The sequence below is a fragment of the Cavia porcellus genome, unplaced genomic scaffold (assembly GCF_034190915.1).
Source record: "Cavia porcellus strain 051 isolate PalLab524CR breed Dunkin Hartley unplaced genomic scaffold, mCavPor4.1 scaffold_11, whole genome shotgun sequence".
Lineage (NCBI taxonomy): Eukaryota > Metazoa > Chordata > Mammalia > Rodentia > Caviidae > Cavia > Cavia porcellus.
Genome location: NW_026947494.1, coordinates 82946028 through 82972886, shown reverse-complemented (window position 1 = coordinate 82972886; position 26859 = coordinate 82946028). Strand labels below are relative to the sequence as shown.

The following is a 26859-nucleotide window of genomic DNA, read 5'->3' as shown; positions in this document are numbered from 1 at the left end:
GTCTTTTTGCTGGTTCTGGCTTGCTGTTTGCAGCCGCCTTGAACTGTGGCCCAGCCATGCCCACCTGCCTTGGAGCCAACTGAGTGTGGACTGAAACCTCCAAAAACTGTAAGAAATAAACCTTTCCTTTCCCCAGTTTGGGCTTCAGGTATTTCGTCTCAGCGACGAAGTAAAAAGTAACTAAGACAGGAGGTAAGGATAGGTTTGTTGGCCTGCAGAAGAGGGAGCTCTTGAGAGGCATCTAGTCAAACCTGAGGCTAAATACAGGATTCTAAAGATAGGAACAACAGGCTTCAAGAAACAGGCAGAGAGCAGATAGCACAAAAAGAGCTTCATAAAGTCATTTTTGAGGGGAAGGATTTCATTGCTTTACCATAAAACAAAGAAAGAGAACTTGGCAATTTGTACACAGAGAACATAGCTGGCCATGCAGAAGTTGATCAGATGCTGGGTTGGCCTGGTCACTGACACAGGAGGTGTGGGACTCAGATGGGAAAACACTGTTTTTAGGTGAAGGAGTCCCCGACATACAGGTTCAATCTGAACTGATGTAATGAACTTGGGACCAAACGGAATCTTATCAAGAATTGCCTGATGATGTTCCATAAGTCTCATTCCGATTCTGGGCCCCTCGGTTTAATATTTAATGGTGTTTTCCATCAAAGCAAGGTTGCCAATTAAAAGGATCTGGACAGCCAACATGGCAATATTGAAGTTGTACTAATTTAAAATTAGCCCTGCTTCTTTAGCTACGGAAACTAAAAAAAAAAAAAAAAAAATAAAATAAAATAAAATAAAATAAAATAAAATTAGCCCTGCTATTGTTAAATGCTGAGGCAATTAGTGGATATGACAATGGTGAGCCAAAAAGGGGCAGAAAAAAATGTCACAAAGCCAACACACAACCAGCTAGAAGCCTTGTGATCCAGTGGATTCACTGATCAGCAGGAAACTGGGCAAAGGGGGATCCCTGTATTGTTCCTTACAATGCATGTGAATCTGAAATTATCTAAAGATTAATATACATATAAATAAGTGAGCTGAGTTATCAAGCATAATGAAGTAACTATTTGTCCAAATCAAAAGAAAAGCATTATTTGCCAACCAATTTGAAATGCTTCTATTATAATAACCTAATATCTATTATTTATTTGGTTTATTTATTTATTTATTTATTTTTGTCTTTTTCCTTTTTATCGGTACCGGGGATCAAACTCACGACTGCCTGCTTGCAAAGGCAGGTGCTTATGCCGCTGAGCTAAATCCCCAGCCCCCTTTATTTGGTTTATTCAAGTTCATATTCTTTGCCCATTGGTGGGTCTATTCACGTGTCAATAATTTTTTTTCTTTTTGGCAGTACCGGAGATTGAACCCAGGACCCAGCAAGCAAATATCCCACCACTGAGCTACACCCTGGGACCAACAATATAATTTTTAAATTTATTTTTTATTTTTGAGACAAAGTCTCAGTATGTAGCCCATTCTGGCTTCAAGCTTGCAGTGATTCTCCTACCTTATTCTCACAGGTGCCAGGACTATAGGCATCTACCATCTAGCATCTAGCATGATACAATTTTAGTTAAAAAAAAAAAAAGTAGGAAAAAGAAGCCAGGCAGGTCAAGAGGCAAAAGAAATGCCAATAAGTTCAAAAACAATAATAATATCTCCACTTGAAAGTCAAGGTGTTGGAAGGCTGCTAAGGTAGGGAATTGGCTCTCTCAGTTTTACTCCACATACACATATCACTTAAGATGTGAATATTAGCTGAGCATGGTGCACACAGCTGTAATCCCAGCACTATGGGAGGCTGAGGCAGGAGGGCCGTAAATTCGAGCGCAGCTTGAGCAACTTTGTGACTTAGTGAGACAGATGAAAAGTGCCTTTTTCACTTTTCCTGTGCAGGTTAGAGAGACATGGCCTGGCCGGCAGCTGTCTGCCCCTCCACTCCCTCCCCTTCACTCGCCCTCCCCTTCTCAGTGCACTGGGACAGCTTGTTTCCCGGTCCCGTGGCCATCAGACCACCACTCTCCAGCACGAGTGCAGCCAGACAGGCACAGCGTCCCCCACCCCAGTCACTTCAGACCACTCCCCTGTGTTTTTGAAGAACAGTGCAGGGGAGTGTGGAGGGGGTGTGTCCCGGAGAGGCTAAGCTCAGGAAGGTGGGGATCTGCACCCCTTATTTTCATACCCAACATTCACGCAGCCTTTCAGTCCAGCCCCTCGGTGACAGGCTTGCAGCTGATCCTGTTTAGTCTGGGGGTTCCCTCCTGTGTATTGATTCCCTTGCACTGCAGCCCAGGGCCTATTCAAATAAGACTTCCTTTACACCTGAAGTTCCTGTAAACTTGCTCGTGATTTCTAAAGTCCTATAAATGCCTGTGGGGCCCTTGTCCTGAGCACAGTAATGTGAGAAGAACAGTGGCCTCAGAGTCAGAGCAAGAGCAGCTCCTGGTAGAGGGGCAGTGACTAAGCTGCCTGAGTCAACCGCTGACGTTTAGCGTCCTCTGGTGATATCTATCATCATGGCCAGCATGGCTTGCAGTCTGCCCGTTCACAATTTCCGTCTGAATCCAGCAGAAGCGCCCACCCCTCACCTGGGATTCTAAAAACCCAGCTCATCTCCAAAGTGAAGGAAAGCTATGGGCACAACAGGGGCACCTCCGACTGAGGCAAGGAAGCAGAGGTTCAGAGGCCACGCTGTGTTCAGCCTTGCTGTGTGGAGGGAGAGTTGGAAACCAAGCTATAGCCAGTCCAGGAGTGGAGAACTTCACATCGTAGGCAATGTTTTCATGTAGAGATTAACGAAAAGAAACTTTAAAAACCATTTTCTTGCAGACTGGTTCAACCACTGTAGAAATCAGTGTGGAGATTCCGCAAAAAAATAGGACTGGAGGTCTGATTGGCCTCAACTATTCCCCTTCTGGGGATCTTCCTAAAAGAACTAAAAACATCCTACCACAGCCATATATGTGCACCTTTGTTCATAGGAGCACAATTTGTAATAGCTAGATCTTGGAAACAACCTAAATGTCCATTGACTGAGGAATGGATGAAAAATATGTTGATTTTTTGTGTGTGTGTGTGATCGGGGATCGAACTCATGACCGTGTGCTTGCAAGGCAGGTCCTTATGCCGCTGAGCTAAACCCCTGGCCCAAGATGTCAAAGTTTTATACAATGGAGTACTACTCAGCCATAAATAAAGATGAATTGGAGACTTTTATAGGTAAATGGATGCATCTTGAGGCCATACTCATAAGTGAAATAAGACACACGTGTAAACACTGTATTGTTTTACTAGTGTGAGAAGCGGAAAGAAACAACATATGTATGTGTATGTGTATATATATATATATATATATATATATATAGTTAAGATAGTTATATTACCAATTTCTCTGAGTTCACTGAAGGGAAAGACTTATGCTGGTATTGTCAACAATTGAATGCAGATGTCTTGTGCTCAGAGTGAATGATTTGGGGATGTACAATATATGTACAATTGTTGCCCCGATTGACATGTTTTGAAAGTTTGTTTTACTTTTTTTTTCTTCTTTGTTTTTCCCTTCATTTCCTTGTAATAAAATGAACTTGGAAAGAAAACCAACACCACACAAAAAATGTTTTTCTTCACTTGAGAACCAAATCCTCCAAATCCTTCCTTCAGCTCCACTCATTTACCTGCCATTTTTTTTCCCAGCTGGCCTGCCCCATCTAGACTCCTTTGGGCTCTCTGTCCTTGCCTACTCAGGAAGTTAGGAAGGCAAAGGAAGCCAGCTGGGACTTGCTGGGTTCCCACTGGCAGTCAGTACAACTCAATAAATCCTTCATCAGGACTTGCTCCTAGTGATATAGGAGAAATATAACTCCTGACCTGTTAGATGTCAAACATGCTGAGTTTGTGTTCTACAGAATCAAGGAATGAAGTCATGAACCAAAGGAAGAAGTCAGGAGAGGTTTATTGGAAATAAGGAGAGAAGAATGGCCCCTGGGTTTCCAAACGGGTCCCGAATGGAGTGGCCACCAAGGCCTTTTGTCAAGGTAATTTACACAGCAAAGTCACAATGTGGGTACGACATGGGTCAAACTGCAATCAACCTATAAAATTATAAGTATAGCTGCTTGGCTAATATTGACCCAACAGGAGATAAGTCAGTCACATAGCCAGGGTGTGTGGAAAGAGCAAATACATTTTAGGGAGGGGATGGGTGGAGATGCGCTTGTCACTCACCTAAACAGATAATGCCTCTCTGGACTTACTGGGCCAAATGGTGCTAATTACAGTGCACTCCCAAGTCACTGTTTACCCCCCAGGGAGGCACCCTATCCCTGGCCACTGCTTCTTTATCTTGAGGCCTGATCTTCTTCAGATGCACCTACAGCCAATTCTACTGTCTGTTTTTCAGTCCTTCCTTTATTATTATTATTTTTTTATTGGTACCAGGGATTGAACTCACAACCACCTGTTTGCAAGGCAGGTGCTTATGCCGGTGAGCTAAATCTGCAGCCCATTCCTTCTCTGTCTATATGTTAATTTCTGTCTAACTTATTTGCCTGTAATACTAATGGCTGGGAATACAGCTCAGCGGTAAAGCACTTGCCTAGCATGTACAAGGACCTGAGTCAAATGAGACCTCTAGTCCTAGTTTTTTGAGGAATCCCTACACAAATTTCCACAGTAGTGGTTCCAGGCTACTCTCATCAACAGTGGAAAAGAGTTCCTTTTCTCCACAGCCCTGCCAGCATTTGTTACTGGTTGATTTCTTGATACCAGCCATTCTTTCTGGGTGAGGTGGAATCTCAGCATTGTTTTAATTTGCATCTCATGAATGACCAGTGATGTTGAACATTTTTTCATATATGTATTTGTTGTTCATACTTATTCATCCAAAAAGTGTGTATTCATCTCAGATGCCCATTTTTGGATTGGGTCTTTAAATTTGGAGAGGGGTCTGAATTTTTTGAGTTCTTTATATGCTCTCAATAGTAATCAGGTGAGCTTTAATTATTGTGTCATAACAAGGTGGTAAATGCCCCCCAGGTGGAAATTATCTTGGCCAAAGTCCCATTGCTGGGAGGCACTCACAGAGATTTACCATAACTCCACTCTAGTGTCCTCACAGGGCTACCCAGTAGAGAACACTCCAGTTTCTCTTCCTTTTTTAATTGAGATAGGATCTTCCTGTCCTGCCCAGGCTGATCCAGAACTCCTAGGGCTCTAGTGATCCTCTGCCTCAGCCTCTTGGGTAACTGGAACCACAGCTGTGTGCTACCTTGTCCAACTTGTGTTTATAGTACATGGGCTTGGACACTCTGTTGGTTTCCATTTGGCATGTCCAAGCACTATTGCCTGAAGAGCAGGTTTACATGACTTTCCTGTTACAGCATTAAGCAAGGGAAGTGTTTCCTGGCCAGACAGGTCCACTCTCATAAAACTTTAGGGAGCCAAATGTGATTGAGCATGACCACAATCCCAGTGCTATTGAATGCTTAGGTGAGAGGATTGCAAGTTCAAGCCCAGCCAGGGTAACTTAGGAACTTGGTGAGAACCTGCCTCGGGAATAAAAAAAAAAAAGGCTGAGCTGTGAGACTGTACCTCACAGCTGATGGGTTCAATTTAGTACCACAAAAACTGTATATGGGAAGAAGCTGTTGCTGCCTCACACAAAGTTTGTTCCCAAAAAATCCCCTCCATGGGGCTGGGGATTTAGCTCAGTGGCATAAGCGCCTGCCTTGTAAGCAGGCAGTCGTGAGTTTGATCCCTGGTACCGATAAAAAGGAAAAAGACAAAAAAAAACAAAAAACAAAACTCCTCCTTTTTTCTTTTCTTTTTGGTACCAGGGATCGAACTCATGACCTTGCACTTACCAGACAGGCACTTGTGCCTGCTGAGCTAAGCCCCTGGCCCTAAAATCCCAATTTTTATGCAAATGTTTATTGCTGTCCTGTCATCTGTTGCCTCTCTCTCTGAGTCCTGAGCTCAGCCCTCAGCAGAGTTGCACCAGCAGCCTTTTGAATCCCCCTGCACTGATTTCTTCTCCCTGACCTGGCCCCTTTCCCTGCACCTGTACACACTGCCCTTGTTCCTAGCTGGGAGCAGGGCCAGGAGACACTGGCCTCCGTCAGCCTTTACCTCCATCAACAAGTCTAGCCATCACCCCCTGGCAGCTTTAACTGGGGTTTCTCACCACCAATTTTACCTTCTGGCTTCTTAAATTCCTGCAAACTGAAATCAATGGAGTAGATTTTCTTAAGGTCTGTTAAGATTAGCACGGAAGTGGGGTGTGGTGGTGCATGCCTGTAATCCTATTGCTCAGGAGGTTGAGGGAGGAGGCTGACCTGGGCTACACAGAAACACAAACAAACAAACAGACTGGAAGACAATAAGGGAAACTCTTGTCCCGGCCAAACTTTGGTACAGCTGCAACAACATCTTTACTAAAACTATATTATTCTCATGTTTCAGTAATCACCCAAGACTTCTATGGTACCCTGACATGAGTTCCTCCTTCCCTCCATTTATTTTTTATCATTTTAATGTCCCTGATGTCAGTGTGACCCATACTGGGAAGTCAAGACAGCAAATTAGAAAAGGCTTCTTAAAATGTTGGCTTTCGCAAGGTGACTGTCACAGGTTGTGTTCCTGTAGAAAGGGCTCCTTTAATCACAACATGGACCATAACTTGGGGAACAGGCATTTTCAGTGGGTGGATATCCCAGTCAGCACAAAGCCAGTTCCAGGTGGCTTGCATCTGGGACATTTCCGCTGCATCATCTGGGTGCTCCCATTGGTCCTTACAGGGAAAGTTAGGCAGCTTCCCCTCTCCAGTGTAAATACACTTCACACTGACTTTTCTCCAGTCCAGACTGGCTATTCCCTCAGGAGTAACCTGCTATGTGTCTGGATCTTCATGATTCATAGCCACCTGTGACTGTTTAATGCTGAGCTGTGGGTTCTCATCAACCCGCAGGTGGCTCCTGCCGCTAAATAAGTTACTCTTACAATCACAGTAAAGGCTCCTTGGGGAGCTGATGTTACTGAACCACAAAAAATGGAACAGTTCCTTCACACTATACCCTTCAGTTTTAGTAGTTACGCTGGTTTTGCTCTTCCCACACTGACCGCCTCCCTGAAGACCAGAGATCTTTTAGAGGAGCTTTCTGTGGCTCTCCCATAATTCTCCTCCTTGTGAGCAGCTTTGAGGCTAGTGGTCTGAGCTCAGACAGACACATCTGAGCTTGGTCCAGCTTGCTCAAGGCCTGACACAGCACTCTATTTTAGTTTAGCAATTACACATAACAATAGACAACGGATTGGAGGCCAGCATGCTTCTTACTATTTAGCATTTCGTTTCATATCTAAAGGAAGCTAGGTCTACTGTGATCTCTAAATTCCACTAGTAGATTTATCTTCAGTAATTGAAGGCTGCAGCTCTGACTTTAAACTGTTGGTAACTAGATAATCACACAAGGATAAAGGTTTCTCATACCCTACCCTTTCTTTTTTTTCTTGAATTGCATGTTTCTTTGAACCTGGAAAGTTACAGAAAATCTCACTCCTGACTCAAATGTGTATCAACAGTTTTCATGACCTCAAAAGATATGAGGATTTCTCCTCACCAAGCATAAGCAATTAATTCTGCAGCAGATACAGGTTAAAGGCTTAGTCTCCAAGACAACCCCCACTTCAGACCCTATAAGTCTGGGTTTCTGGAAGTTCTTGTCAACCAGTTACAAGTTGGGGTTTTCACAGTTTCTTTTTTGGGTTTGACTAAACTTGCTAGAGTAGCTTAAGAACTCAGGAAAACACAGCTATCAGACAGACTCTTCATAGTATCTGTTATGGTTGGTACATTGTATCAACTTGAGATGTTTATAAGTTTAACTAAAAGACTCAGCAGAGAACCAGGGTCCTTACTTTGTAAACTTCTGAACAGCTAGATTTCATGAGTGCTACACTGGCCCTGGAGGTGAGTGGCCTGTGTACAATATAAAGGAGGAAAAGAGACTTGCTCTCCCCCTATATACATCTTTTGCTCTGGTTTATTTTACTGTCTGCTGCCTTGAAGTGTTGCCTCAGGGCCACGCCACCCTGCTTTGGAGCCAGCTGATTATAGATTGGAACCTCCACAAACTATAAGCTAAATAAACCTTTCCTTCTTTTTTCATTTGGGGTGCTGGGTATTTTGTGCCAGCAAGAAGAGAAAAATAACCAAGACAGTATCCTACTCTGTATCTTCTAGACCAGGGTGTACTTTTATTTTTGCACCCTTTTGCTCTTGTTTGGCCCAAATTGCTTTTTGTTTTTGTTTTTTTGTTTTGAGATACCTTTTCACTGTGTAGTTCAGGCTGACCTTGAACTCAGTTTGTAGCCCAGGCTGGCCTCAAACTCTGAGGGATCCTCCTGCCTCAAAATCTAGTGCTGGGATTATGGGAATGCACTACCATGCCCAGCCCCCAAGTTCGCTTTTCAAAGTCAGTTTTTCCCTTGCTCCTTTACCATTCACTTTCCATATAAACTTTTGGCATAATTTAAAAAAAGAAATAAAGGAACTCAGGAAAGCATTATGCTTATATTTACTGGATTATCTATTTATTTTTATACCAGGAATCTAACTTGTACGTTTACGCTTGCCAGACAAGCACTGCACTGCTGAGCTACATCCCCAGCCTCTTTTATTTGTTTATTATAAAGCATCCAATGAAGGAATACTCAGGGTAAGGCCTGAAGTTCCTGTGTGCAGGCCTGTTATAGGACCCTCTGTGCCCTGGAGCTGAGGTGTGCCACCCTCTCCCATGTGTGTTCTCAGCCTTCCTGTGAGCCTCCATGTATTTTTTTTTTTTCTTTGTCTTTTTCCTTTTTATCGGTACCAGGGATCGAACTCACAACTGCCTGCTTGCAAGGCAGGCGCTTATGCCGCTGAGCTAAATCCCCAGCCCCCAGCCTCCATGTATTTAGCCACCTGGAAGCTCCTGGAGCCTTGGCGTTTTGGTAACATTTTTTTTTTTTTGGAAACTTCATTGCATAAATATGTCTGCTATTGCTCATGGATGGAATGGGGAGCCCGAGAAAAGCCTGTCTTCAGATTCTTCTTGTTCTCTCTGTGCAGGACCCCTCTGTAACAACTATCAGACAAGAGTAGATAACAGAATTTCTTTAAGGCCAGGTCCAAGACAGAAAGGCAGAGAAATTGGAGTCTTTACAGCCTGCCTTGGGGAGAGAGTATGAGCCAGGAATCATGGACAAAAACCAAAACTATCCAACAACTTTCTTTGTCTAACTCTAAAGCTACTTTCTAAGCACATCCTCCAACTCCGCCCCCATAACTCTCATCTCTTTGCACCTACAGCCTTATGCACGCTAGACAAGTACTCTACCGCCGAGCTATCTCAGCTCCTACATCCTTTTGAAGTTTTTGAAGTTCTCATTACCTGAGGTTTCCTGAACACTCTTTGCTTGTTGTCCAAACAGTTCTTTTATTACTGGCTACCCCCTTTTCCAACCATTAGGGTTTCTTCTTATTGGTCCTCATATTATTCTATATGATTTCTATGTCCAATTTTATCCACACCTGTGGTTTGGATCTGTGATTTCAACTATCTTCTATATCTCTGTCTTCAATCCTAACTTCCACAGCCCTATTCCCCAATCTATTGATTCTTATAAAATTGCAGTCCATGGTGTCACTCTACACCTACTTCCCCAGACAAAATCTTTGACGTTAAAGAAAGAGGGAGTCCCTGGTGAGCGGCTGTGAGCATGGCAGGCTCCGGAGGCCCATGACTGGAGCCACCAGCGTTTACTGGGACTCACACCATGCTGGAACCTGGAGCACCAGGAAACCAAGCAACCCCTCCCCGCCTGCCTGTTTTGTTTTGTTGAACTTCAATATACATGAAAGTGTGGACAGCTATTTTGAAGAGAACAAGAGACCCTACGACAGCCATTAGTGACTTCCCTATTTTCTGTTTTTGTTTTGTTTTGTTTTAAAGAAAGACAAAACAAAATAGAAAATGGGCAGAAATAGTAAGTACTTTCAAAGAAAAGAAATAGACAGTAATAAATCACCAGGTGTTGTATAGATATTGTTCCCCCACAAATAGTTGTTCAAGATACAAAAGTGGAACATGTAAATGGGATTTCAACCAGGGAGACTGCAAACAGTTCTGTTCAACTATCCAACAAAAACTAAGTATTATGACTATCAATCCTATACACTTAGACATGTACACATTTATCCATATCTTCATTTATGTTGAGACCTAGTAAAACTTATTAGATTGAAATCCTCCTGAACAAAGATAAATAATATTGCTGGATTTCATATCATAACACTCCAGAATCAGGATTGGGTACTGTAGTGCCTCTTTCTTTCCTTCAAAGTTTTTGTTCATTTCATCATGTGTCATAAGATCAGTTCTCATATAGGTTTTATGCAAGCATGAGTCTTAACATGTATTTCTATCCTTTCTATATTAGAGGGAGAAACAGAACAAAATAGGACAAAACTAAACATTTTCCTATAGACACATAAAACTAAAAAGACATATAAAACTGCTGTATAAGAAGTTCTACCATGGTCACTATGCTGTTTCTTGTTATCATCAACAGAATTGGCTATTTCATCAGATAAAGTATAATTGAAGTATCAGTACATAACAGGATTAACAGAAATACAACTTTGTAGATAGCATAAAGCTACAAAAACAAGTAGTAATCAAATCACAATGGATATCGTGGTGAATCATTGTCATTTTCAGTATAGTTGTCTGTACTCCTCAACTTTATATCAGCAACCTAACAGTCTTGAATAAAATCTGTCAATAATAAGTAGCAATCAAACAAGTCAGATTTAACTAAGATCAGTCATGATACAACAGTATAAGTCATACAGGGATCCTGATTGAGTTAATAGGAAATTAAAGATGACCACTGTGCTATGTCCTGATATCTTCAGGACAGCTCTGTGCCCTCAGATCCAGTGCTTGTATACAAATTAGGACAGAACAAGTTCCAACCAAGCAGAGTGGTGAGAGTCACAGGGTTTTAATTCTTGATACACTATTAGCTATATCTTCTGTTGCTTTTTTTTTTGAAGACTATTCCTCCCCTTTACTCCCCCAGAATGAACTGTGTATTTTTGGTTCTCCCCAACACTCACAGTTTTGTATTGGGGTGGCAACCTGCTATTTACCTAAGTGTTCCTGAGCTTTCTCACTCCTGGGCTGGATTTCTAGTTATATTTCTTCATTTATTAAAGCCTGTCTGTTCAACCTATCCATAAATACTGGTATAGTTACCCCTATTACTCTCTGGTTCCCTATCACATCGAGTTCCGTTTTCTCATATTTGATTTTGGTCCATATAACCTTCTTCAGGCTAATTATATTTTCTATAAAGAGCCTCTCAGTGGACCCTGCCTCTTGATCCACTCTACCTGTGATTCTCTCTATGTTCCCCTAATTTAGTGTATCTAGGCCATCTATATTAGAAATTATATCTAACCTTCTTTGCCTCATTTCTGTTGTGCTCTTTTTCTGTCATTAGTTGTCTGTTTGTCTTCTTCATTTTGCTTTCTGCTCCATTCACTGAGGCCTCTCTGCCACTGTTTCTGGAGTCTTGGTCCTTTTCTCTCTCTTTAGAATGTCCTGCAATATTCTCTGTAGAGTTGCATTGGTGGTTGCAAATTCCCCCAGTTCCTCTTTATCGTGGAAGCACCTTGTTTCTCCATTAATTTCTAGAGACAGTTGTGCAGGATATATCAATCTGAGCTGGAGGTTATTTTCTTTCAAAGCTTGGATTATTTCGCCCCACACTCTTATAGATTTGATGGTTTGTGCTGAGAAGTCTGCTGTAATTCTGATGGGTTTTCCCTTTGTAAGTGATCTGTTTCTTGTCTCTGACAGCTTTTAATATTCTGTTCTTATATTGGATTTCTGGAATCTTGATTATTATATGCCTGGGTGTAGTTCTGTTTTGATTGTAGGTGGCTCGAGTTCTGTATGCCTCATACATCTGAGCATCTTTTCCTTTTCCTATGTTTGGGAAGGTTTCCTTGATTATTTCTGTGAATAGCCTTTGTTGGTACCCCTGCTTCTTCATTTACATTCTTTATTTTTAAGTTATAGATCCTCTTGTCATCTTCTTTTTTTTTTTTTTTTTGTCTTTTTTGTTTTTATCAGCACCAGGGATTGAACTCACGACTGCCTGCTTGCAAGGCAGGCGCTTATGCCACTGAGCTAAATCCCCAGCCCCACCTTGTCATCTTCTAGCCTTTGTATTGTTACTGCTTGTTTCCTTGTTATTTTAAAGAAGTTTTTCCTTTCATGTTCCCACATTACAAACCTGTCCTCCAGTTCAGATAATCTATCTTTAGGTTCTTTCAAGCTGTTATGCCAGCTTTCAATAGAGTTTTTAGTTTCCTGGTAATCCCTTTGAACCTGCTTCATGTATTCTATGTTTTCTCTATTTTTCTCCATCAAACAATTCTCCCCTTTTTATTTTACTCTTCCATTCTACCATTTGTTTTTTCTTGGGAGGTGTTTAGCATTTCTTTAATTATTCTATTTATATCTTGCTTTACTTGGTTAAATACTTCACTTTTGAACTCATCTATGAGGCTCCGGAGATAATCCCTTTATGTCTATTGGTGCTGTGCCTGATATTGCATGTTTTCTGGTCTCATTCTGCTTACATTTACCTTTCCTGGATCAGTGTTCTCAGGATTGGGGACTGAGGAACCTTTCTTGTTGCCTCCTCTTCTCATATTTTTTGTTCCTTCCATAGAGGTGTATATAGGAGCCCCAGTTTCTTTCTTTGTTGGTTTCAGTTTGTCTGAAGCACGCTGACGAGGTGTTCCTGCCCACTGCAGTGTACTAGGAGGTACAGGCTGGGTCTGCTCCTCCAGGTCAGTCAACCTACTGAAGGCTTCACTGTGTTAGGGTGCACTGCCAGGCATGGGGACCTGGTTTGGGCTAGCCTACTGGGCCTCAGTCCAGGCATCACCCAGGTCAAGTGCTCTCCACCAATCCTGCTTGAGAAGGGAATATGTGACTGAAATCACTGCAGTGCTCTGTTCCAGCCGGCCAGTCTGCCCAGTCCCAGAATGTCTTCTGTTGGAGCCTCTTTGTCTATGGAAAGGTCTTTTTTTTTTTTTTTTTTTTTTTTTTTTTGTCTTTTTCCTGTTTATCGGTTCCGGGGATCGAACTCACGACTGCCTGCTTGCAAGGCAGGTGCTTATGCCGCTGAGCTAAATCTCCAGCCCTATGGAAAGGTCTTTATTCCTCTCACTCACCACAGGTTGATGCAGGGTTCCCTGCCAGCTCTGCTCTCAATTCGGTTTGCCAAGTCCCACTCTCAGAGCGTTCACGTCTCTATCCTGGCTGCGCCAATTCAGGCGCAGCATTCGCAGGAAGTTCAATCCGTGAGTTCTAGCAGGCACTGAGACTTTAGCTGTTCCAGTCGTAGCACTGGAACTGCATTTTCAATTGGTTTCTCTCAGCTTAGTTCGTTCCTGTGTCGGCAGGTTATATCTCCCCCTGCTTAGGACTCCCCACACCACACCCTTCCTGGAATCTAAGCTGGCTATTTCAGACAGCCTCCGTAGCTGGTGTTATCTATCCGCCATCTTTTCTCGAGCTCCTATTGTCTGGTTTTGAAGACCTAGAGCGCCTTCCTCTTTCTGTTTGGATCAGTTTTTTTGTTTTTGTTTTTTTTTTTTTTTGGTCTTTTTCATTTTTATTGGTACCAGGGATCAAACTCACAACCGCCTGCTTGCAAGGCAGGTACTTATGCTGCTGAGCTAAATCCCCAGCCTCTTGGATCAGTTTTATATTATGTTGTTTTGTATGAATTCTCTGCATGCGAAGACATGGACAACTTTTTTGTTGTTGTTTTTTTGAAACGGGGTCTCGCTATGCTGTTCGGGCTGGACTTGAGCTCACTTTGTAGCCTAGGCTGGTCTCGAACTCACAAGGATCCTCCTGCCTCAGCCTCTTGAGTGCTGGGATTACAGGCGTGAGCCACCACGCCTGGCTTGGACAACTATTTGGAAGAAAACAAGAGACAATATGATAGACAGTGAAGATCTCAGGTCGTCTAGCTTTGAAATTTATATCACTTACATTGCTTTCTTTTTTTCTTTTTTTTGGTCTTTTTTCTTTTTATCGGTACCGGGGATCGAACTCATGACTGCCTGCTTGCAACTTACGCCGCTGAGCTAAATCCCCAGCCCCACATTGCTTTCTTATGTCCTATTTTGTTTGGTTTTGTTGAGTTTAATTTTACCCCCTTAAAATAAAAAAAATTTTAAAAAAGGAGGGGGGAGAATAGGGACGTTCCTCAGTTAGTAGCACACTTACCTAGTATGCACAAGGCCCTGTTAGAGAAGTGTTGTTAATTATTCCTAAGCCTCACAACTCATCCAAATGAATAAGGCCCACTCTGCTCTCAAAGGTCTCTCAGGCCTATTTTTCCCTATTCTCAGTATCGGAAGACTTAGGCCTGAAGATCTCTTCAGTATCAAGACAGTCGCCACCTTCTTTCTGTGTCTGTGTGCAGTGAGTGTTAACAGTACAGTCTGCTAGACTGCAGATATTACCATAAATTTTGGTAGTGTGGCCTTTGTGGACAGGCAGTGAGATCACAAAACTGGGCCCAAAATAACATAGCTAGAGGATATTTTATGTTGTGAGAAATCACATACATATTTCTTGGATAAAAAGGTAACATTTACTGTTACTCATTTTTTAGTATATGCACTGTCAAAGCAAGCACACTAAGTTATTGATGTTCATAACATAAAAGAGAAAATTTATTTTTATTAGTGCATGTTTATAATACATAATGATCACCTTCCTTGTCAGAGGTGGTACATATACATAACACATATCTTCTTTTCTTAAAATATCCTTCCCTCCTTCTTCCCCTCTCCATCTCTTGGTTCCTTTCTCATTTGCAAAAGATCTGCCTCCTGAGTTCCGATAGTTGTTTTTTATTTTGCTATTTATTTGTATTTTGAGTTTCTCATATAAGAGAAACAATGTACCATTTTAGCTTGTGTATCGAATTTATTTAACTTAACCTTATGACCCCAAGCTACATCCATTTCCCTACAAGTGACTCAAGCTTATACCCACATACACACAGACTAGGAATTTGAATTCATGACCTTGCTCTTGCCAGGCAGGCACCATGCTGCTGAGCTATATCCCTGGCCCAAGTTTATCCTTATTTATGGCGGAATAATATTCCACCATGTATAAATTTTACCATGTATAAATTTTCTGAATCCATTTATCTACTAATAGACATACAAGCTACTTCCAAGATTTAGCTATTATTGAATTATGCTGCTACAAAACATGGGTGTGCAAGTATCACTATAATACCATGTCCTTAGCTCTTCAGGGAAGATAAATGGAAAACGAATAGGTGGGTCAAATGGAATTTCCAGTTTTAATTTTTTTGATTTCCATAATGTTGTGCTAATTTACATTCTCATCAACCATGTAGAATAGTCCCTTTTCCCCTGTAGTTTCAACAGCACTTGTTACTGTTTTCATTGTAGAGATCTTTCACTTCCTTGGCTAGGTTAACTCCTAAGCTTTTAAATTTTCTTGAGGTTATTGTGAATAGTATTATTTCCTTAATTTCTTTCTTGTGCATTTATTGTTGGTGTACAGAAATGCTTTTTGTCTTTGTATCCTGTTATGCTACTGAATGGCTTGTTTGAGACTTGCTGCATAATTCAGGCTGGGCTTGAATTCACTATGTGGCCCAGGTTGTCCTCAAACTCACAGCAGCCTCAGCCTCAGTGCTGGGATTACAGACATGCATCAACACACCTACCCTGAATTTGGTTATTAATTCTAGGAGTCTTAGCTGGGCATGGTGGCTCATGCCTGTAATCCCAGCACTCGGGAGGCGGAGGCAGGAGGATCATTTCGAGTTCAAGACCAGCCGAGGCTACAAAGTTAGCTCAAGGCCAGCCTGAAATGCATAGTGAGACCCCGTCTCAAAAAAGACAAAAAAAAAAAAATTCTAGGAGTCTTTTGGTGGAATTTTTTGGTTTTCTATATAGGGATCATATGGGCAAATAATGATAATTTGATTTCCTATATATATAGTAAATGATAATTTGATTATATATATATGTATGTATATATCTCTTTTTATTTCATTCTCTTGCCTTTTTATTTATTTTTTTTGTCTTTTTGAGACAGGATCTCACTATGCAGTTCAGGCTGGCCTTGAGTTCACTTTGTAGCCCAGGCTGGTGTCGAACTCGCAACAAACCTCCTGCCTCAGCCTCCTGAGTGCTGGGATTACAGGCATGAGCCACCACGCCCAGCTCTTGCCTGATTGTTCTAATGTTTTTGAGAATTGTAATGAACAAGAATGGTGACAGTGGAACATCTTTGTTTTGTTCCTGATGTGGAGGAAAAACTTGTGGCTTCTCATTTAGTATGATGTTGGCTGGTTTTTCTTTGTTGTTATTTTGGTTTCAATTTTTTTGTGCTTCATAAATGACTTTTATCAGTTGCGATCAGGTCCTTTCATGCTTTTTTTTTTTTGGTACCAGAATCAAACTCACGACCTTGCACTTATTAAGCAAACGCTTGAATCACTGAATGCTCATGGTTATTTCTTAAGGGTTTTTTTTTTTTTTTTTTTTTTTTTTTGGTCTTTTTCCTTTTTATCGGTACCGGGGATCAAACTCACCACTGCCTGCTTGCAAGGCAGGCGCTTATGCCGCCGAGCTAAATCTCCAGCCCCTAAGGTTTTTTTTTTAAATCATGAATGGATGTTGAATTTTGTCAAAGGCTTTTTCTGCTTCAGTTGAGGTGATGTGATTTTTGTCCGTGCTCACTTCTGTGATATATTATGCCTATTGATTTGCTAATGTTGAACCATCTGCGCATCCCTGGCCGTGATGTATGATTTTTTGATTTGTTGCACTATTTTGCATTATAGAGGAATTCTGTCTGTGTTCACCTGAGATTGTTTTCTTAATTTTTAATTTTGTAGTTTTTTTTTTTTTTTTTTACATTGGCTCTTTTTCTTGTTTGGGAATCAGGGTAATGCTAGCCTCCAGGAATGACGTTGGGAGTACTCCTTCCTTTTCAATTTGGTTAGTTTGACGCATATGAGGATTAGATCATCCCTCAAGTTCTTGTAGAATTCAGCAGTGAATCCATTGGGACCTGTGCTTTTCTTATTTGGCAGTTTTTTTATTTTTATACTTCCTCAATGTCATTACTTGTTAACTGGATTGTTCCAGGTTTTCAGTATTTCCTTGGTTCAGTTTTGGCAATTCGTATGTATCTAGGAATTTATCTATTTTTTCTGAATTCAATTTATTAACAGCACGGATTCTGAAAATAGTTACTAATAATCTGGTAAAAGAGAAAAATATAGAAGGCAAAACAGATGATACTGATGGATTTTTGAAAGATCTTTTGAACTATACTTCATTCCCACAAATACTGTAATAAATTTGACTATTAAGTGATTATAAGCTATTCTGGCCTTTGGTATAAAGATTTTCCAGGAAACAAATATTTTATGTAATTGTTACTGCATGATGCTTCTGATGCTTCTTGTTTACCTCACTGCCTTTTTTTTTTTTTTTAAATTCTGAGACAGGGTCTCCCTAAATTGTCAAGTTTTCTGGATTGTTCTTTTTTTGTCTTTTTGCTTTTTATCGGTACCAGGGATCGAACTCACAACTGCCTGCTTGCAAGGCAGGCAGCTTATGCTGCTGAGCTAAATCCCCAGCCACCTTCTGGATTGTTCTTCAACTTGGAATCCTCTTACCTCAGTCTCCTCAGTGTTGGAAACACAGGTGTGTGCTACTACATGCAGCTTTACCTGGAATTTTTAAGAAAGTGATTTGCATTTCAAATTTTTTAATACATAAATTGATGTTATTCTGAGTGATTTTTTTCTTCTTGGAATCAGGTCTCAGTGTTGCCCAGGTTGGCCTCAAACCTGATATTCTCCTGTGTCAGCCTACTGAGTAACTATGGCTACAGGTGTGTGCCATTATATAAGGATATTTTTCTAAGAAGTAAATCCAAATATTTCTGATTCAAGAGTTCCTCGAAAGTTTTTTTTTTCCTCCTGGTAGGGCTGAGGATTGACCCCGAAGCCCCTGCAGTGAGGAACATTCCAGCCCTTGTTGAATTGCCCAGGCTGGGCTCACACTCATCTCCCTGCCTGCACTTTCCACAGTGTGGAATGACAAGCTGTGCTACGATGCCCCACTCCTGAAATACTGAAAATCTGCACTGCTGTTAAATGACTTTGCATACCGTTTCTAATGTCCTGTAACTTTGTCTTCTATTCTTGCATGTCTCCATGCTACTTTTCCACGCCTCCATACACTCTGTCCTTCTACCTGGCATGCTCAGCCTATTGGGTTCTAAACTCATTTTTTAAGATTCAACTCAGAAAAAGGCACAGTGATGCACAACTGTAATCCCAGCCCTCAGGAGGCTGAGGCAAAAGAGTTACTGAGGCCAACCACTGGAATTCACAGTGAGATCTTGTCTTAAATAAACAGATTCAGCTAAAATATACTTCAATTCATCTTCACTGCTGCTTCTCTCCAGTGCACCCACAGCAGAGCACTTTATTACTAAGCAGAGTTTCTTTGCTGTTTATCTTCCATACCAACATTTAGAGTACAGATTGCTTTAATGCTTTTATAAGTAAGATCTAGCACATTTCTAGTTTAAAAAAAAAGACAGATTTTTGAATGAAGGAATTAATTTTTTTTGTCTTTTTCTTTTTGATCGGTACCAGGGATCGAACTCATGACCACACACTTGCAAGGCAGGCACTTAATGCCACTGAGCTAAATCCCCAGCCCTGGAATTAATATTAATTAAGCATGTTAGAATCTGATTGGCAGTGGTAGGTAATCGCTAAAAATCAACTGGGCAACGTATAGCTTAGTGGTAGAACACTTGCACATCCCTGAGTCTCTTCCCTAGTGCTGCAAAAGTGAACAAGCAGAGAACACAACTGAAGACAAAATATAGATAATGCTGAATTATCTCTGAATGTTGAATATATGTAATGCACCGGACTAAGTCATTCATGTATTTTTGATTTTTAAATTAATATATAACCCACATACCATGACATTTATCCTTAAAGTAGTAATTTGGCTAAAAATGGAGAAAGCTTCACTGTCATCACCCATCCTTGTATTATTCATATTGTTATGCTATGGGTCTAGATGACCCTCTAAAGCCTCATGTGGTCATAGCTGTGGCTTTTTCAGTGACGTTGAATCTAGGATATGTGATGCTTGGATTAAGGGTGTGTGGTTCCAGTGACTGGTTTGGCACCAGCCTAATCTCGGTAACTTGGATACAACATACAGGACAGAAAGAGCTGTCTTCTCCCTTGCTTGCTTGCTTTTGCAGTCTTCTGCCTACCATGAACTGTTTCTCCTTTGCGATGTCCCTCTGCCAAGCCACCCTGCCTTGGAGTCAGCCGATTATGGACAGAAACCAACACCAGATGATTTCAAAGAATTCACTTAGAAAACATGTATAGTTCCACAGGAAACTACTGTGGAACAGGGAATTAATCTGAGATATGAGTCAGTAACAATGGAGGAATGGGTTTAACAAGACATACAAAATTCAAGTATTTTAAAGTATATACTTTATTAAAAATAGTTAATTTGAAATATATCACTCTAAAAAACATGTTATTGGTAGTCAACTGTCTCACAAAAGGATCATTTCAGCTTTACCTCCTATTGCCACAGCAGCGCCTCTAGTTTTCAGATGAAACAACTTTGCTCAAGTAGGATCTCTACTGCCCTCTGGTGGTGACTCAGCAATACTTGTGTCTGAGGAAAGTTAACAGTTCAAAGAGCAGATTTTATGCGTGATGGGCAGTAGCAACTTTCACTGTCTGGAGGAAGCACCCCCAAGAGGGTTTATCCTGTAGGAAAACTGCTCTTCCAAACGACACTCAGCCAAAATCACACAAAAAACTGTCTGTGTTTTCAATCACTGCCTTCTTTAAAAAAAAAAAAAGACAAACCGGACAATATAGATGGGAGAGAATATAGGAAAGCACAAAGTAACTTAGGCTGCCATCTCTATGCCTCAGGAAGGCTAACAAGACAGTGAAAATTACAGAAGAAGCTTGGCATGTAAGAAAGGCTTTCTTTGTGCCCTGATTTTTCATTTAGTCTTTATAAAAATTAATCCCCTAATCAACTTCAGGTCCACACTCCTGAGAGCAAACGGCCTTTAAGCAGGCCTTCTTCTGAAGGCACAGGTCAGCAAAGCCTAAGTTCATTCTCTAGACCAAACACTTTGGACTTGAGGTTCTTCAGTTCTTCTTGGATCTTATGTGTCCGCCTATTGCTGTTGCGCAGCTCACACAAAATGGCCAGGTCCTGGTTTGCTTGAGTACTCACTGTTGCCTAGAGGTTTAAAAAAACAAGAGGAAACGATCATGGAATAAATCAGGGAAAAGAAATCAGTCACACAGGCCAGGCTATGCTAGCTGGCTCCTTTTTACGGATTCTTAGTACACACAATAAATCTAATCCTTGGTTTGCTCGGTGACTAACTTACAGAAAATGTAGAGTTAAAGCAGAAAGGCAAGATACTCTGCTTTACATATAACAGTAAAGGAGCTTTGAGATAAAGATCAATAATGAACAGACCAACATAAACATTACTGGTAAATTTGCCAAAGAATAAAAGTATCACCTCTTCTTAAACGTATTCAGAATGTAACAAACACTAGGATATGTGGATGACTAGTCCAATCTCTAACCTTGAGGCAATTTGAACTCTAAAGAGCCAAGTCTTGGAAAAGCTACTTTATTAATTATTCACTTTTACCATTCGTAAAAACAGAGATAACTTCTAATTTCTTGATTAAGCAGGGAAAGATGACAGTGTCTGAGTGTAGTCTACCTGAAAGTACTGAGCAAGCCAATGCATTACTTCAGGTTTGGTTTTTCCCCTCCAGTGTGTGCTAGCTGGGCTGATTTCCAGGGAGCCTGAAGGATGATGCTATGGTTTGGAGATGTATGTTCCCCAAAAGGCTCACTGTGTTGAAGGCTTGGTTGCTGATGGGCTTTTGGAAAGTGATCAGATCACAAGAGCATGAACTTCATCAGCAGATGAACCATGATTTGATGGCATTATGGGGAGGTGATAGAATTAGGGTGTAAGTCATGGGGGGCAGGACTTTGGGGACTATATCTTGTCCCTGACTTCTTCCTCTCTAGCTTGTCCTTGCTTCACTTCCTGGCTGCTCTGTGATGAACAGGTTTCCTTCACCACAAACTTCTGCCATTATAGTTAGGCCTTGGTGCCAGCTGGCTGTGAATGTAAATCTCTCAAACTGAGTCAAAATAAATCTCTTTTGGGCTCAGGATTTAGCTCAGCAGCATAAGCACCTGCCTTGCAAGCAGGCAGTCGTGAGTTCAATCCCCGGAACCGATTTAAAAAAAAAAAAAAAAAAATCTCTTTTGCTTTAGATTGTTAATGTCAGGTATCTGATCACAACACTGTGAAGCCAAGTAACAGAGGGCAATCCATCAGTCTACCACCAGGGAAATGGCCATCTTCCTTGTGGGGTGGAGCTAGGGAAAGAACCAAGCCTGTACCCCTAAATGTCTTTCTCTAGAGGAGCCTTTGTGACAGGGTCCACACTTCCACCCGTCTGCCTGAGGCAACCTAAGACCAGCAATCACCTTGTACAACATTTGCTCCAAGTCTTTCAGTTTCTGTCGAAGAACCTTAATATCTGTCTTAAAGCCCTGTACTTCCAGGTTACGTCGGTGCTCCAAGGCCTCATAGCGTTTCGTCATTATCTGCAAACGCTTCCCCATCTTGTTAGAGCGATCCTAAATACAGGGATAGGAGGGCATTTGTGAAGTGGGGGAAGCATTCCCCAGCTGCCTGCACTCCACCTCCATCGCAATGTACAAAATTTATACCTTGAAGATCTCTCTTCGCACTCCCTCCTCCTCTCGGCTTCGGGCCAGTTCTTCTTCCAAGGAGATGCACTGCTGTTGGTACATGTTGGACAGCTTCTTCTCTTGCGCTAACTTATCCTTTAAGGACTGGAGGCCAAGTGGACAAAGATTAATTTTCAGGTTCACAATTTAGGTTATTCAAATAGCACTTTACAGAAAAAAAAAAGAAACAGGAAAAAAGGATTTCCAGAAGTATGAAATGAAGCAAGGAACAAGACAACAAGGTACTTTGCAGAACATCTAGAAACTTCCTATTTCTCAGCGAGATCAGGTGTATTCAGGGTGGTGTGACCATAGACTGGAAACTTCCTGTTTCACAGTCTTTTTTTTTTTTTTTTTGTCTTTTTCATTTTTATCGGTACCAGGGATCGAACTCACGACTGCCTGCTTGCAAGGCAGGCGCTTATGCCGCTGAGCTAAATCCCTAGCCCAAACTTCCTGTTTCTATTCTTTTAGCACTTTTCTAAAATGTACATGGTAGAAATTCTTTAAAATAAAACTTTAATAGTTAAGAATTTGTCCCAAGTAAGACATTATGATATATATTTTGGGCCACACTTCATAAAGCCTTTTTTTCTTTTTTTGAGATAGGAACTTGCTATGTAGTTCCAAACTGGTCTTGAGCTCACTATGTAGTCCAGGCTAGTCTTGAATCATTGTGATCCTTCTGCCTCGGCCTCCCAAGTGCTAGGATTGCAATCACATACTACCACATCCAGTGAGAAAGTTCTTTAAAAAGGAAAAAATAATACTTTCTATATACATTCCACTAAGCAGACAAGATGATCTTTTACAAATCAAAGCTGGGTATGATGGTGCATGCCTAAAATCTGTGCACTGGGGAGGCTAAGGCCAGAGCATCACTGGTTCTTTTTTTTAACTTTTTGTTTTGCGGTACTGGGGATTGAACCTATAACCTCGTGCTTGCCAGGCAGGCACTTATGCCGCTGAGCTAAATCCCCAGCCCGCATCACTGGTTCTTAGTGCAACGCAATGAGCAGATCACCTCTACTGCACCCTTTGGCCATTATGTGTAGACCTGAACTATACAGTAAGCCCCATTTTAACAAATAAGCCTAAACCAAAACAAAAACCCTTAAATCAGATCTAGTATGACTTAGGAGGCTAGGGCAGGAAGATGGGAAGTTTGAGGCCAGCCTGAGCAATTTAGTCTTGTGTCTCAAAATAAAATATAAAAAGTATTGGGAATATACCTCAGTGATAGATCCCCATGGGCTAAATGCTCAGTTCTGCAAACAAATACATAAATACAAAACAAAAAGCAAAAAATAAAAAAAAACAAAAACCTTTTCTTTCTTTTTTTTTTTGGTACTGGGGATCGAACTCATGACCTCGTGCTTGCCAGGCAAGTGCTTACACCACTGAGCTAAATCCCTAGCTTGTTTTTGTTTTTTAGAGACAAGGTTTTATCATGTAATTAAGGCTGGCCTGTACTTACTGTGTAGCCCAGGCTGGCCTCCAATTCACACTGATCCTCTTGCCTCAGCCTCCCCAGTGCCACTATGCCTCACTAAAAACAAAAGTCTTAAGTCCAATGCTTTTTCTTTACCCACAATCCCTTGAAAGCACAATGTTTGCAATGAGGTTCATGCTCCTGACCAGGAATGCAGAAGCCCTTTCAGACTGGCTGCCCGATGTTTCACGCCTCTCCATTTCACTTGCTAGTGAGTACACCCACGTACACAGCCTTCCTTTTCCTTGCATAAACTCCAAAACCTTGAACTTTGTTTCTCCCTCTGCTGGAAAGGCCTCCCCCAGGTTAACAGGGAACGCTGGTACCAGGTTGCAGGTCTCAGCAGAAACATCAGGCACACGAGTGTCCCTTCGTTGTGAATGCTGGTGCATGTCCATAATCTCAGCACTCGGGGGCGGAGGCAGGAGATCGCTGTGAGGTCAAGGCCAGTGGGGCCACCCAGGTAACAAGTCCAAGACCAGTCTGGCTATGCCGTAAGACTGTGTCCTTGTATACCCTTCTCTACCGGGCTTCTAGCAATTATGTATTATCTTCATACAATCTTCTTACTCCTTTGATATCATTTTTATAGCCTATGATTTCTTGGTTGTTAATGTTTCTGGTTTTCTACTCATTAAAATGTGAATACCATCAAGAACAGGGCTTGTCTAGTTTATGCACTGCTGTAGTCCCACAGCCCAGCCTATTTGTTGAGTGAATAATCAATCAATAGTCAAAAATGTTAAGTCTAAACACCATAATGATCAATGACTCTTTGAGATCTATTTCATGAAGCTGCTGCTACCCCAGCTTCCTGGACTGAAGGAATCTTACATGGCAATCTAAGTTTTTCAGAATTCTCTTGAACTTTTTTAACACCTCCAGAAAAATAAACAATTTCTGTAATACAGAAAGACATTACCTTAATATATTCATTTTGAGTTTGATGATTGTCACATAAAATTGGGCAAACTTTTTCAATTTTATCTTCTTTCTTCTTATGCTGCACTCTACATTGCTTAATTTTTGACATCAAATGATCCTTTTCAAGCATCCATGACTTCTCTTTATTTTGATTTTCAAATTTCAGTTGCAAAAAGTCTTTGGTGCTCTCATACAAAAGTTCTTGGGTACGATGGAGACTACGAAAGAACAGATACAGACATGAAGATTCTTACACAGCACATCTGAAATACAGTTCTTCCAGAAGAGAAGATACAGATTCTTTAAAACTGAACCATAGGGCCGGGAATTTAGCTCAGTGGTCTAAGCACCTGCCTGGCAAGTGCAAGGTTGTAAGCTCGATTCCCAGTACCAAAAAACAAAACAAAACCTGAACCATGATCAGGTGTGGTGGTGCATTCCTGCAGTCCCAGCACTCTGGGAGGCTGGAGTAGGACTGTTAATTCAAACCCAGAGTGAACAGTATGGTAGCTTAAAAAGACTGTCTCAAAATAAAAAAATAAAAAGGGATGAAGCTGTAGCTCAGTGTAAAGGTCCTGCATTCAATTTCCAGTACCACCAAAACAAACATACAAAACCAATATAAGAATTTTGTAAAATATTAGAAGTTTTAGTCTTATGATCACTGGCAATATTATATGCTTTACAATGCAAAGTGTAACGTATCCACCCAAGCTTCCTTATTCACAGATTGGCCTCTACCTTTGTGCTAATCTAAGGTTATATGATTAAAAGGGTGACAGAAATATTTATATATAGCCCGCTAAGTCTGGACCATTCCTAGGAATGATGTTCCAAATAAGTGTTAATAGAAATTCTAAAATACCAAAAACAGCTTTGCTTTTGATTATACTGTGCTTAAGTGTGATTGCCTTGTATCACAATCTTTTGTTTTTACAGATTGATTTCCTTTATGGAATCATCTCAATACTTCTACACTATTTTAATTTCTCTAAAATGCCTTACCAGTTTTAATATGTGCCTTCTTATTTATCCAGCTTTTTGTCAGTGACCAAACACCTGAACCCACATTCTAAAGGAAGAAATGGCTTATTCAGCCCATGGTTCCAGAGGATTGACTCCATGGCAAGCTGGTTCCAAGGCAGGAACATCGTGGCAGGACTTCATAAAGCAAAGCTGCTCATTTCATGATGGCCGGAAGCAGGGCAGGAGAACAGCACCCGTGAGGCCAGGAAACAGATGCAGTACCAAGGCCACACTCCATGAGCCGCCCAGACACACCCACAGGCGTGTTTTAATTGCCTGGGCAGCTCTTAAGCCATTTTTGTTTGTTTGTTTTTTAAGATCCCATCTCGCTGAGTGGTTTAGGCTGGGCTTGACCTCCCTGTGCAGCACGGGTTGGCCTGGAACTAAGGGTGGCCTTTTGCCTTCATCTCCCAAGTGATGGGATCACAGGTGTGCGCCACCATGTTTGTCTAAAGCCAATTAAATTGACAATCCAGGCTACTTCCCTTTGTCAACTCAATACTCAAACATAACTCTTTAAATTATACTTCATCACCAAATAAACGCAGGTCATAATTCTGCCTAACACAATATAACTGCCCCACATACATCCAAAAATAATCACAGGTTGTAATTCTGTCTAACATGATGAAACTGTCCCACATACAAACAAAAAATGCACTCATGTTGTGCCCGGAGTCTTAGCAGTTCAGCACTGCGCAAAAGTCCACGTCTAAAATCTCCTCTGAGACTCAAGGGAAACTCTTAGCTCTAAATCCCTGGAAATACAAAATACCAGTTAGATATTGCCAACATACAACAGTACAGAGTAAACACTACAAAAGAACAGAACCAAAGCAAGACCTAAACTGAATAGAGCAAACATTAAATCTGACAGTTCTATGGCTGGCACCCACAACTATAGTGGTGAGATGAGCGCCACCAAGCTTGAGTAGACAAATGATGTATGTATCTTCAAAAAAGAATAATCCTAGAAACCGGCAACTCATTAGTTTAACATCAACTCTTTTTTTTTTTTTTTTTTTTTTTTGGTCTTTTTGGCTTTTATCGGTACCAGGGATCGAACTCACGACTGCCTGCTTGCAAGGCAGGCACTTATGCCATTGAGCTAAATCCCCAGCCCCAACATCAACTCTTAGAACAACACTACACTGAGTGACCGACTGCCTGCAGACGTATTAAATATCATGAGACAATGGCTATAGTTTTCTACTGAACAAATAATGTTCCTTTCATTAGTGACAGAATACAAGAGAGTGGAAGGTGATGGCACTGTCCCATGCACAGGGCTCAGCAGATGCTCCAAATGTTCTGGCGTGGTTACGGTGTACACAAAGGAGAGGCTTAATCAGTTACCCACAGGACTCCACAGGCTCTCTCCTGCTTTCAATGAGTAATTTTATTCTGT

At 41.2% G+C, this 26859-nt stretch overlaps 1 protein-coding gene and 1 long non-coding RNA gene across 7 annotated transcripts in view; one reads left to right on the top strand and one right to left on the bottom strand.

Annotated features, from left to right (window-relative positions):
* LOC134478165 (uncharacterized) lies at positions 1 to 25931 on the top strand. Its single transcript, XR_010050651.1, has 2 exons — positions 1 to 108; positions 25463 to 25931. It is a non-coding gene; the product is annotated as an uncharacterized LOC134478165 (long non-coding RNA).
* Positions 19664 to 26859, bottom strand: part of Ccdc77 (coiled-coil domain containing 77) — a 35115-nt gene continuing 27919 nt past the window's right edge. For all 6 annotated transcript variants that reach the window (XM_003461764.4, XM_063258576.1, XM_063258575.1 and 3 more), the window contains 4 exons: positions 24424 to 24643; positions 21989 to 22114; positions 21743 to 21895; positions 19664 to 20455 (listed from right to left, as the gene is read on the bottom strand). In XM_003461764.4, the coding sequence (XP_003461812.1) occupies positions 20309 to 20455; positions 21743 to 21895; positions 21989 to 22114; positions 24424 to 24643 (646 nt within the window). In that variant the 3' untranslated portion in view covers positions 19664 to 20308. The remainder of the gene's footprint in view (positions 20456 to 21742; positions 21896 to 21988; positions 22115 to 24423; positions 24644 to 26859) is intronic.